Consider the following 13,699-nt stretch of genomic DNA (forward strand, 5'->3'; position numbering starts at 1 on the left):
TTATATAAATCCAATATTTCTTGTTGTATAAATAAATTTTTGCGTATCAAATTTTCAAGATTTTGGGATCGAATAAATACTATCAGGGTATCTCGAAATTGAAAGATCTTCGTACCCATCTCTATACCCTTAAGTTTAAAAAATCTAACCAAAAAAATTACTCTAATTGTCTCTACACAAATTTTCTAATCTTAAAATTCACTCACCATTCATCGATATAAGCTAGTGAGACCAAGTTAAACCACGCAAAAAGTTGAAAACACAGAACTACATCCTATGTTAAATCACATCACCAAACCGCATAAAATGTCTTATACCTTCAACTCCACAACATACATAATAGAGACAAATGATACTTTTCGAGTACTTAACAAACGACATCAAACAAATTCATTACTTAAAACATAAAAACCCAATATTGCTTATTGTATTAATAAACTTTTGCATATCATGGTTTCAAGATTTTGGGATAAAGTAAATTTTAATGGGAACATTTGTAAATTGAAAAATTCCCATACCCATCCCTTCACTTTGAAATTAAAATAATATAACAAAAAAAATACTCTAATTTTCTTTACCATAAAAATCTCTTCATCATAGCATAAAAAAAATCTAAAAACCAAGTGCATCACTCTAGCAATAAATTGTCTTTAAAAGTATCCACGAGATACTACACATCTCTTTCCCTATGACAAGTACAACACCCCTTTCCTTCTGAACCCTCTACACGCACACATTTACTTCCCTCACATTTTCCCCCCTTTCTCTACCATCATTGGCCAATCTTCATTTTTCCCCTCACTACTTTCTTTGGCGCGTGATGCCCGTCTATCCTCCACCCCTACCCCCACTACCTCCAGTCCTCCACCTTCTCTTTTGTTTTAAATCTGGATTCCCTTCTCCCTCTAATTGAACTTTTCTTTTACATTTCCTGCTTTTTTTTCCATTCACAAAATCTTTCCGCGAACCTTCTTCTCTTCTCCCCCTAAAAAGTAAACACGACTTGTTCTTCTTCTTGTTTTGGCTTTACCCATTTCACAAATTTGAAGAAATCAAACATTTGACACAAAACTCACAAACAACCGTGTTTGTGTTTGTCTTTAATGTTTTCCCCTCCTCCTCATTCTTTCGCTATGGCGTTCTGCCATTATATTCAACATCTTCATTATTAGTACATACACAAAATATATATATACACACACACAACAACAACAACACCAACATTTAATCCAATCAATTAAAATTGAAATTCCATTTCCATCCTATCTAGTATTTTACTATCTCTCTCCTCTTACAAATGAATCCCCCACCACCGAGTTCGGAGCGTGCAAACCGACCTCGACGTCGTCCAGACTTAACCCTTCCCTTACCAAAACGAGACCCATCTCTGGCTGTCCCCCTTCCTCTGCCACCCTCTTCTACATCCACCTCTACCTCCAACTCAAACTCAAACTCAAACTCAAACCCCAACTCAAACCCTACCTCTAACCCGACCACTTTAAGTTTCTCGGAGCTAGAACGCAAGAATCGGGTGGGTTCAGGCGCAGGAGGAACAGTATACCAAGTAATCCATCGCCCAACTTCTCGGATCTACGCTCTCAAAGTAATTTATGGCAACCACGAAGAGATGGTGCGGCGTCAGATCTGCCGAGAAATCGAGATTCTTCGAGACGTAGACAACCCTAACGTAGTCAAATGTTTTGATATGTTCGACCACAACGGTGAGATCCAAGTACTTTTAGAGTTTATGGACCGTGGTTCTTTAGAAGCTAAACACATCGATGATGAAACCTATTTAGCTGAGATCTCTCGACAGGTTCTTGCTGGTTTAGTCTATCTTCACCGAAGAAGGATTGTCCATCGGGATATTAAACCGTCTAATCTGCTAATCAATAGCAAGAAACAAGTCAAGATTGCGGATTTTGGTGTTAGTCGAATCTTAGCACAGACCATGGATCCTTGCAATTCTAGCGTTGGAACTATTGCGTATATGAGTCCTGAAAGGATTAATACGGATCTGAATCAAGGGATGTATGATGGATATGCGGGAGATATATGGAGTTTTGGGGTTAGTATATTGGAATTTTATCTAGGGAGGTTTCCTTTTAATGTGGGAAGACAAGGGGATTGGGCTAGCTTGATGTGTGCTATATGTATGAGTTCTCCACCGGAAGCCCCGATTTCGGCTTCCAGGGAGTTTAGGGATTTTATACGTTGTTGTTTACAGCGTGAGCCGGCTAAAAGGTGGACCGCAATCAGATTGTTAAGCCATCCGTTTATTGTTATGAACACGGCCTCAGTGGCCGCCGCTGCGGCTGCTGGTGCTAATCAGATGACTACTCAGAATCAGAACCATCAGGTTCATACTTCTTCTCTCAGACAAATGTTACCTCCTCCCCTCCCTCATTCTTGATTTTTTTTTTTTTTTTTTTTGTTCAATTGCAATTTTTGTTTTTGTGTTTTTTCAATGTAATTTTAATATGAACAAGAAGAAGATGGTGATTGATGGTGGTGGTAAAACAACCATTATAGAATATGAGCAGAGAATTGTAGTTCTTGTTGAGATTATGATCAATTATAATAGAATTAATCATCAATTACTTATTAGCTGTTGTTCCATTTTTTTTTTTTTTGGGATAGTGATGATTTATCAATGGCAAAAGAAGAAAAGAGAAAATGTTGTGTTTTCTCCATTATATTCTACTGTTTTGTGTATGTATGTATGTAGAGCAACTAATGTGTTTCATAACAAAGTTGTTTTGAAAAATGTTGATTTGAGACATAATATTTTGGTAATTTGGAGATGAAGCAACAAAAAATATGTGTCCGACATTGCATGAATTGAGGTGGTATCTTTGCTTATTAGGAGTAGTTTTAAGGTTGTCTTATGAGCAATGGGACAATGTTACATGGTTACTACTCTTGATACTTGTGTAACATAAAAGGTGTCATTATCTTTGTGATTTTTTAGGATGATATATACTCATGGAATGAAGGAAAGGAAATTCCAAGGATTTAATCAAACTTGGAAGTAGTGATTTTGTTGGGTTTGAGTTGGGTTGGTTGAGATCTAATTGCATGTCTATTTTTTTTTTATGCCTTCAACGGGAAAAAGATTCAAGTAGGGAATGTTGGGAGATAAAATAGGTGGGAAGAGGAGCAAATTAAGTAAATGAGGTAGCGATTTTTCTGTTGCTTTTTTGTCAACTAATGGTAGAACATATGATCTTGATGCACGTCATGGCATTTCTGGGTAATCTATATATATATATATAACAAGGTTCATTTTGCTTACGTGTCAAGCCAGCATTATTCAATATTCACTTTGCCTACGTGTCATGCTACTATTACATCTGCCACGTGTCATCGCCAAATTCGACACTCTATTATATACAAAAAATTTGATTTCACATGTCGTGATAATTTCCTTCCAAAAAAAACTACCTTGAAATCAAACAATGATATTAGTGTGGTAAGTTTCAAACAACTGCCTAAATTATAGCTACCGGTCAAATATAATTAAATGTTTTTTTATTTATTTAAAATTCAAAATTCACCCACCAAGAATTGTTATTATAGTTGCGAAAAAATAAAGGTAAAAAAGTTATTATATAAGATGTTTATGTAATCACACCCTAATATAAACTGATTGTCCAGAAAATTAGAATGTGCATTCATCCTAATTTCAATTTCAATTCTAATTCCTAAATGACAGTTATACTACTAATATATTAAATTAATTTTCACTAACTGTTAAAATTTAGAATCTTGATTTTTTCAATAGGTTTCTCACTCACTAACTGTAATATATTAGAATGTTTTTATAGATTGGCATATTCACTATTTCATTTCAACCTCATGTTATTGTTTCAAATAATTTGAATCTGATTCTTCTCACTCACTGTTATCAATTTTAGGAATTATATGACTCATTTTAGTATTATAATTATAAGATATAACTAATTGCTAAAAACTACATGCAAACATAAAATCATGGAAATTTCATCATAATTAGTCAAAAATCATTTTTTAAAAAATAAACTTACCAAATAATTCCAACCTATATTGACCCATTTAGAAAATTATTTCGAACTCCATTCAATCCAACTCCTTCACAGATTTGTGGTTTTGCATGCGGTCTTTAAATCTTCTTCACTTTGTAGATCGAATGATGTACACCTTGGTTGCATTAAGGGATTATAGTAACCATGCTTCAAATGCAAAGAACATAAAGATAATCAAAGGCTTAATTTCTTCACAAAACCCACATGCGTGAGTTTTATAATTGTTGTTGTTGCAAAAATCGATGACTTGAGAAGATAACAATTCAAATGTTGGAGTATAATTTTGATCGATAATTTGTGGCTTTAAAGTATAAAAATGTAGCTACTTATAAATGAGAGATTGTAATTTGATTTGCTTGAAGTCTCTAGATTTTAGAAGATGAGTAGGCGTATTTTTTGGACTTAATTTTTGGAGGTTTTTGATGGGAAATCCAAGAGGAAGAAGAATGGTGGTTGGTAATGGATAATTGTTCATTAAGAAGTTTAATATATGGCACATCAATATAAGAAAGAGGAAGAAATAATCTATTCATTTAAGTTCCCTGAATAATCTGAATACAAACAATTGTATAAGTTTGCTATAAAGTGTAACACCTTATAAAGTATTGTATATAAAGCTTGATATAAAGAGTTGAAAATAAAGTCTGATATCTTATTGTATAAGTTGATATTAAGGTTATATAAAAAAAACAATACAATTTTTAAACATATTACTATGGTTTTTATTTTTTGATGTATACATAACTAATTATAGGCAAAAAATTGGTTTTTCTTTTTGATGCATAATGTACGTACTTGATATATGATGTATGCTTTTAGATATAGTTGAAGAATATTTTTGTGGACTTGCTACATAAGAAAAAAACATTATACTGTTAACTCATAATGCCCTTTATTGGATATATCTAACAGTACGACCAATCAAAATTTCAGTACTAAAAATCATACAAGAGTTATTGACTTGGTGCTCGAAATCTAGATCTCAATTTCATAAGGAGTGTCTTAATGAAAGATATATAAATGAAATATATTGTCTATTTGATAAATAAACTCACATGTTTTTTTAAAAAAATGATGGAAAACGTAATCACTCTTTACTTTGATTAAATAATATTTAATACATAGGCTTAATTATAATATTTCGGTAAATATTTATGAACTTTACAACATATTTTTGGCGAAACTATCATAAAATCTTAAATTTATCATTCCCATGTAATTTGCAGGGGTCAAAAACCTATACTAAAAATTTTCGATCAAATTTATTAGTAGCATATATTATGTCCACTCACACATGAGAACCATGGTATTAGGGGGCTATACTTTTTTTTGTGTGTAAAGAAATTGATATAGACATTTAAAATTGACTATAAGGAACAATGGCATAAAATTACGTGAGTTTAAAGTATCTATGAGACAAGTTTTACCGCTAAAAAGTTAGTTAAAGTTAAATAAATGACTCTAAGCAGGTCCATTTTTTATAAGGCGTTCTAATAAAATAAGAACAATCATACTACTAATTATAGATAATTCACAAGTCATAATCTTACAGCACAAGGGTCGTAAGCCAGTTTTAAACTATTCTCATTACAAGATTCTAATTTTTTAATCACAAGCCATAATAAATATTTCAACCTAAAATTACGAGATACACCTCATTCACGAGTATGTTGGAATGTAAATATAGAAGTTTGAAATGTTCTACAATCAATTCTAAAAATCGAAAAGAATATGGAAAAAACAGGTCATATGGTGATTAAGAAATAAAAGGCAAATCAAGAAAAAAACCATATTTGTATAATTTTCTTGAGTGATTGTCTCTTTAAATTAATTTTTTCACTTAGAAATTTAGAGATAACCCCATTCCTTTGATGAAAATCATGCTATATAAACTTTGAGATTGTTTTTTAATACAATTTGGATAATCATATCATAAAAAAAAAATTGTAATAAGATAGTTTAATAAGAGAGAGGAGTTAGCGAAACTGCAGAAAGCAAGGAGTGAAAGTTGTTGCATATTGAGTGACAGTAGTGATTTGTTTTTATATGAGCCTCTGTATAAAACGATAGGCAGAACAAAAGCTTCTTCTTTAACTTTTTTTGTTTTAAGAAAGTTTTTTTTGCTAAGCAAGTAATTATATTAATTAGAGAAAACAGTTACAACCTAAAACCAACTAAGAGAAAGCAAACCTTTGCTAAGCAACAAAAAAAAAGCTGGTTGGTCACATGTTTTATCATGACATTAGCTACATCAATCACTGAACATACGGATCGTAAGTCGGTTTTAAAATTTATACGATATGATTATGAAAACTTGAAATCAACCAGCTACTATTCAAATCATGATTTTAGGAGAAACATCCTACAATCTTAAATTTATAAACAAAGTATTCCCCCGCATTTTAATGTATTTTGTTTCATTTACGTAATTATAAATGTATATATCACGATTACAACATTTTTAAAGTTCAAAATGTTGTAACAAAGGATTTTATTATATATTAAATATAATTTTACTTTTTATATTCTTTTAATCTTGAATATATGGATTCTAATAATCACGGATTCAATATATTTCGAATAAAAACAACTACTTAATATAAAAAATAATGTTGTCGTACATTATATACGGCTCCAAATCATTTCTACATAAACCCTCCCGTGCATTTTTGCACGGGTGGAAAGCTAGTAATACTAATAAATATGAGTAAATAATGCTACATCTAATCAGTTTGGTATTATCTGTAATAGATAGAGTTACACCATATAATAAAATATGATTTACATTAATATCTGTTTTTAGGTATGTTCTTTTTGATATAAAATGACTGAATTGAATTGATTGCAACTCAATTGAACTAATTATAACTCAATTGAACTGATTGTAACTCAATTTAACTGAATTGAATTGAAATGAATTAAATTACAATTAACAGAAATAATAATTGGAGATGAACTAAACTGATCGTAACTGAACTGAATTGAATCAAATTGATTGCAACTTAATTAAATTGAATTGAAAATAAGTTGGGTAATTTGTCCATCGAGTAAATAAACTTTTTCTTAATATGCAAACAAATAGGTTACTTCTTTAGTTATTTTCTAGTTTGTCCTAAATTAGGATCAAGATTTTAAATAGTACTTAATACAGTGTCATCTTTTTGGAATTTTATGAAAGATAATGGGTATTTTAGATATTTTACCAAAGCATAAAAGGGTGTTTTGGGTATTTTCACTTTTGTCCTGAAAATTACAATTTTTGTCTATGTAATTTACTATTTACAAATCCCAATAAGAATTAGTAGATTTTGCAATTTTAGTAGCCGAAGCGTAGTGTATTTTTGAAGTCTTTTTTTCTGAAGACTTCTGATGAGATTGTTGGATTTGCTCTTAATATTTCGTGTTGATGGTCTCATCACTCACCTCTGAATAAATTCTTGGATAAGTGTCACTAATAGACAATGATACTATAAGTTTCACTAATTACGCCATCATTATATGACTATATGAGTGAATTATTTTCATTCAGGCCATTGACTTCATTAATCATTGATTTGATTAGCTTATTGAAATTTTCCCTTTTCTAGTTTGATGTCATGGTGCCACCAACTAGTTTTCTTGTGACATGTTTATATTGTTGAATAATAAATCGGTAATAAACTAGTAACTTTGTTTAGAAAGTTGAGAGGTGAGTTATGTCTGTAGAGGGGATTACTTTTCTTTTATTTATAATAAACTAATTTTTAGACCTTGGTTACATCCTAGTAACTTTGTTTATAAACTTGAGAGGTGAGTTATGTCTATAAAGAGGATTACTTCTTTTATTTATAGCAAACTAGTTTTTAGGTTTTGGTTAAGTTTCGAGTTTTTTTATCTTTTATTTATCAATATTTAACTGTAGAATTATTGCACTAAATATCACTTCAACTAGTACTAAGACTTTAGTGTATAAGTTTGAAATTATGAGATCAAATCTTATAAAATTTACTCCCTCCGTTTCCTAAAGATCTTCCCACTTACTGTTCCTACAGATACCAAGGAAAATCAAGTTGTGTGGGGCATGGTGTGAGTAAAGTAGGAGAGAGAAAGGGGTTAAGATAAATAAACAAATAAAAAGGGTTAAAGTAGGAGAGAGAAAGGGAGTAAAATTGAATTAATAATGTAATGGTGTACCATATGATAGTGACATGAGAGGGTAAATAGGGAAATTTGTTTTGCCAAATAAGGAATAAAGCAAAAGAGGGGAGATCTTTTGGAAACACCCTTAAACGGAAAGAGGGAAGATCTTTAGGAAACGGAGGGAGTATTTATTAATTTTTTTTATAGTATGTGGATTATATGAAATAAAATACCTTAAGAAAATACTCTAATTTAATGAGGAGGGGAATGAGCTCCACTTTACAAAATCCTATATATGACATATAAGGGATTTCACAGACATAATATTTAGTAAAAATTATTAGTTCATATGGCAAATGTATACTAATTCTTACTAAGAGGTTATGGGTTCGATCTAAGACGTTAGCATATCTGTAATTGTTGATTAATTGCCCACATGGCAAAATTCATAGATATATCAAGTGGATTGTAAATACTAGATACTAAGGGTGCGTTCTCTTCTCCTGAATAACCCTGAACTTATTAGACTTGATTGGACTTGAATTAAACTTATTGGACCTGAACTGAACTTATTAGACCTGATTGGACCTAATTCAACTTATTGAACCTGATTGGAACTTATTAGACCTTATTGGACTTGATTTGAAACTTATTAGACCTTATTGGACTTGATTGAAACTTATTAAACCTTATTGGACCTAATTGGAACTTATTTAACCTTATTAGACAAAAAAATGATGAGTTATAACATAAAATTACCCTAACGTAAATATTACCTCTCAAAATTTATTATGAAATAATAATTATTAAAAGTTTTCGTTTTAACAAATAATTATTATTAATTATCTCTTACAATAAGCAATTTAACAAAAGAAAATATACTATATATATACTTGCCTATATAAAACTTCCACCACTAATATATCTAATAGTCTTGTTAATAGTAATATGAATAATAAAATAATAGACAATAATACAAGTATAATACTATATATTGTGGTAAATTTAATAATAACATAATCAACTAATAGTAATATGAATAATAAAATAATAGACAATAATGCAAATATTTAATAAAATAATAGACAATAATACAAGTATAATACAATATAATCATTACGGTACTTTAATTAAAATTCTAATAATAACATAATCACCTAAATAGTGATATGAATCCTAAAATAATGGACAATAATATAAATGTTTATTGATCATCGACTATTTGGACGTTATTGAAACTTATTGGACCTGATTAGACCAAATTCGAATTTATTGCACCTGATTGGAACTTGTTGAATCTTATTAGACCTGATTGAAATTTATCTGAACTGAACTGAAACTGAACCTAAATTTATTAAGGTGAAGAAAACGCACCTAAATATTCAAGGCATCCCTCGTCCTCCCTTATTTTATTCTAAAGCTCGTTTCCTTTTAAAAAGAAAAAAAAATAATTTCAAGGTGCGACATCTTCACGTCTCACTTCAAAGACTGGCTGCATCAAAGACACCACATATTCGTTCGAGCGAGTGTGTTTCATAAGCTGAATTTGATAAGCTAGTAGCCTAGCAGTGTCTTTATATCAAATTATAAGAAATTTCTGAATTTTTTCCTTGGATAATGCAAAAGTGGGTTTTAATTCCCAAAATATGTCCAAAAAAATTAAAATTCCCTGCGTATCGTCCACGTAGGACGACACGCGAGATTTTATATTTTTTAGTAAAACCGCTACTTGCAGTAGCGGTTTACAAGTGCCGAGAATTTTTTTTTTTCAACTTAGGTAAAACCGCTACTCGGAGTAGCGGTTTACATGAAAACTGATATCTGCTTACCATATTTTTCACAGGTAAACCGCTACTCAGAGTAGCGGTTTATATTTGTGCACCGCTACTCACTACTCAGAGTAGCGGTTTATATTTATAAACCGCTACTCAGAGTAGCGGTTTATTTTAAAATTAAACCGCTACTTTGAGTAGCGGTTTCCGTGGGTTAAAACAAAAAAAAAAAAAAAAACAATTTTCTCGCGTGCAGTCCTACGTCGACGGTACGCAGGAAATTTTAATTTTTTTGGGCATATTTTGGGAATTAAAACCCACTTTTGCATTATTCAAGGAAAAAATTCAGAAATTTCTTGATAAATCAATATGATTAAAGTTAATGGGACACCTTGTCCGTGTATTATTTTGAAAGAAAAGTAGTTCTGGAGGATTGCATAATTTTCAACTTTTTTGTGATATGCGAGACGGACATGCATCTAGAGAAAGATTTGGGACAAGTATGGCAGTGGGCAATTGTTAGGATGCTTTCGCTTTCTAAAGTAACATAGGGATAAGGGGTTATTGCAATGTGCAATCAGCAGTTATGAGCTTATTATTGGTGATTGAACACCTAATTACACCGTGAAATCTGCTTTTCTTCAACACAGTGCTGCTTTTTTTTTTTACCTCTTCAAAATTGCATTAATTAAAACTCGAAATAGAAAGTTGTTTTTTTAATATATATGTATTATTTTTGAAGTTTCTGCGTTGCACGTATTATTGTTTATTTTATTTTTACAATTTTTTTTGGTAATATTTTTGATATTTTTTTTCATTTGATTCTTCATTAGTTAATTATATATGCATTTAAAATAAATAATAAATAATACCTTATTGTTCATCTAAATAAATATATTTTCATAAGTTGTAAAATTATATTATATATGGAACTTATTTCGAAACATTCAAACACTCTCGATGTTAAAAAAAATATAATATTGCGAATTATGTAGCAAAAGCTATAATCAATTTACAAAGTTGGATAATTTGGGCTGTTTATTCAAAATCAGAGTGTAATCTTCACATATTAAAAACACCTTATATGTATTTATATCTATGTTAAACTATTTTTTTTGAAAAAAATAAAAATTAAAAAGAATGACATTTCATGCTTAGGTGGAGCTCTCTATAATATTCTAAGGTTCTTTTTTTCAAAATCATACTCTAACTTTTTCATCATATCACTATAGATTTTAATTTTTGTTGTAAAAATAAAATATCCTTAATAATTTTTGTTGGATACTAAATTGTTTTGGTTCAGTTGAGTAAGGTTGGTGTTTGGATCCCCTAGAGTTCTAAAAGAACTCTACAATATAGAGTTTGAGCAATATCGGTCATTGAATAAAAAATCAATAGCTCATATATTATCTTTTCAAAATTCACTCTATTTTTTCTCATTAAAATCCATCCCCTTATTTCCCTCCCTTTCACCAATACACGCTCTTGATTTTAAAATGTATGGTCATATACAACTATACCTTGTAGAATTTTATTAAAACTCTAGAGGATCCGGACTCGTAAAATTGAGGTTTTGAAAGATAATATGTTTAATCGTTTAAGTTGAGCCTATGATAAAATGCTATAGTCACATATAGTATGTTTGGGCCCACTTGCCCGTAATCCCAAGAGGGACCCAACATAAGGCATCCTGCCACGTGGTCATGGTGGGTCCCACCTTAGTTGACCTAGCTAAAGGTTTCGGGATCCACTAAAAGGGCCAGAAGGGGCCAAAAGATGAAAAGACATCATGGCCAATGATCCCAAGAAAGCTCATCCCATCAAAAAGGTCCCTGCCCAGGGATTCCCACAACTATAAATACTCAACAACTTCATCATTGAAAAGGTATTGAATTCTTACCTAATTAACTATAACTTCTCACTCTAGACTCTTTCTCTACCTCGATCATCAACTGACTTGAGCGTCGGAGAGGCAATCCCGGAACAACCCCCGGGGCAGTCTAACGTATTTAGAAGGATTCCGGTGAACAGATACCCAACTCAGAACAACATCCTTTGATACTATACCTGGTCAACATTAACTATTATCCTTAATTTCTAAACAGAAATACAGTACACTATAGTTATAACTATTATTATAATTGTCTAAAAGAAAGACTAAATAATGCCTTACCATTCAACTAGTTAAATATATTTTTATGAGCTGTAAAATTATATTATAAATGGGTTTTATTTTGAAGTATATTTCAAGCACTATCAAATGGTAAAAAATTATAATGTTTTGAATTAGGTAGCAGAAATTATATTCAATTTATATAATATAATAATTTAGGTTGTTTATTCAAAATGAAACTCTAATTTCTCGTTATCCACAACTCCTTTTATGTATTTAAACTAGTTATTATGCCCGGGCTACGCCCCGGGTAAGAAAATTTTCATTTATTAAAATTATAAATTAAGATGATAACACTAAATGTTATTTGGTCTAGTGGTTAAGACTTTAATATATGTTCTTGAGGTCTCGGGATCAAAACCTATACTACGCAATTTCTATTTTTTTAAATTGTTGTGGATTATAGGGAGTAAAACTCCCTTAGAGAGAGTGCCACGTGGCACCGTTTCTTGTGTGCGCACGCCTTTTAATATATTAGTATAGATATATGTAGGACTCTATTTTTTAGAATATTTAATATATAAATTAATGACATATATATATTCCAAATTATGTAGCAAAAGTTATACACAATTTACATGATATAATAATTTAGGTTGTTCATACAAAATAAAACGCTAATTTTAGCTTATCTAGAACTCGTTATGTGTATTTAAATCTATGTAGAACTCTATTTTTAAAAATATTTAAAATAAAAATTAATGATATGACAATCCTATGTGGCGCTCTCTATTTCATAAGTTGTAGAACTATATTGTAAATGGATCTTATTCAGCGCATATTTCGAGCACTATCCAATGGAACAAAAATTATAATATTCCGAATTATGTAGCACAAGTTCTACACAATATACATCATATAATAATTTAGGTTGTTCATGCAAAATCAAACTCTAATTTTAGCTTTTTTAGAACTCCTTATGTATTAAAATAAAATTTGATGACATGACAATCCTACATGGCATGCTCTATGCTCCCGAAAAGTTCCTCCTTTATATATACACTAGTTTTTAGACATGTGCAAAAATGCACGGGAAATAAATTGTTAAAAAAGACAATGACTTTTAATACTACAAAAAGTAGTGACTAAATTGTCAACTTATGCTAACATGATAATAAAAATAAACATAAATAATGTCAAATACACAATGTACGAAATTATACATTTTGTAAAACTTCTTTATAAACAACATTCGTCGTTGTTTTGCACAAATTATTCTCCGTATCACATAAGGATTTTTAGTCCTTTTTTGCTCGTGACTCTCGAAATTGCAACACAAAGCTGACTGTGGTTGAAAACATGTGTAGCTAGACATAACCCCACATGCGATAATGATTGTCCCTGACTTTTATTTATCGTCATAGCAAAGCACACCGCAATAGGAAATTGTTGTTTTTTAAATTTGATATGAAATTTTAGTGAGTCAAATGGTGTTAGTGTCATTCATGGAATGAATACCTTGTCACCAATATTGCTCCTTGAAATGACGGTAGCTTCAAGGACACGGTAGAATATATTTCATGAATTTTATGTTTAATAAGAATATGTATGTTCCAACAAAACTGAATACA

General features: G+C 30.6%; 1 protein-coding gene across 1 annotated transcript; it reads left to right on the top strand.

The window, feature by feature from the left end:
- Positions 1-720: 720 nt before the first annotated feature.
- On the top strand, positions 721-2,604 carry LOC104901405 (mitogen-activated protein kinase kinase 5). The gene has a single exon (XM_010688977.4). The coding sequence runs from the start codon at positions 1,298-1,300 to the stop codon at positions 2,411-2,413; it is 1,116 nt and encodes a 371-aa protein (XP_010687279.1). The 5' UTR covers positions 721-1,297; the 3' UTR covers positions 2,414-2,604.
- The last annotated feature ends 11,095 nt before the right edge of the window (positions 2,605-13,699 follow it).

Source organism: Beta vulgaris, chromosome 8 (genome assembly GCF_026745355.1).
Source record: "Beta vulgaris subsp. vulgaris cultivar EL10 chromosome 8, EL10.2, whole genome shotgun sequence".
Lineage (NCBI taxonomy): Eukaryota > Viridiplantae > Streptophyta > Magnoliopsida > Caryophyllales > Amaranthaceae > Beta > Beta vulgaris.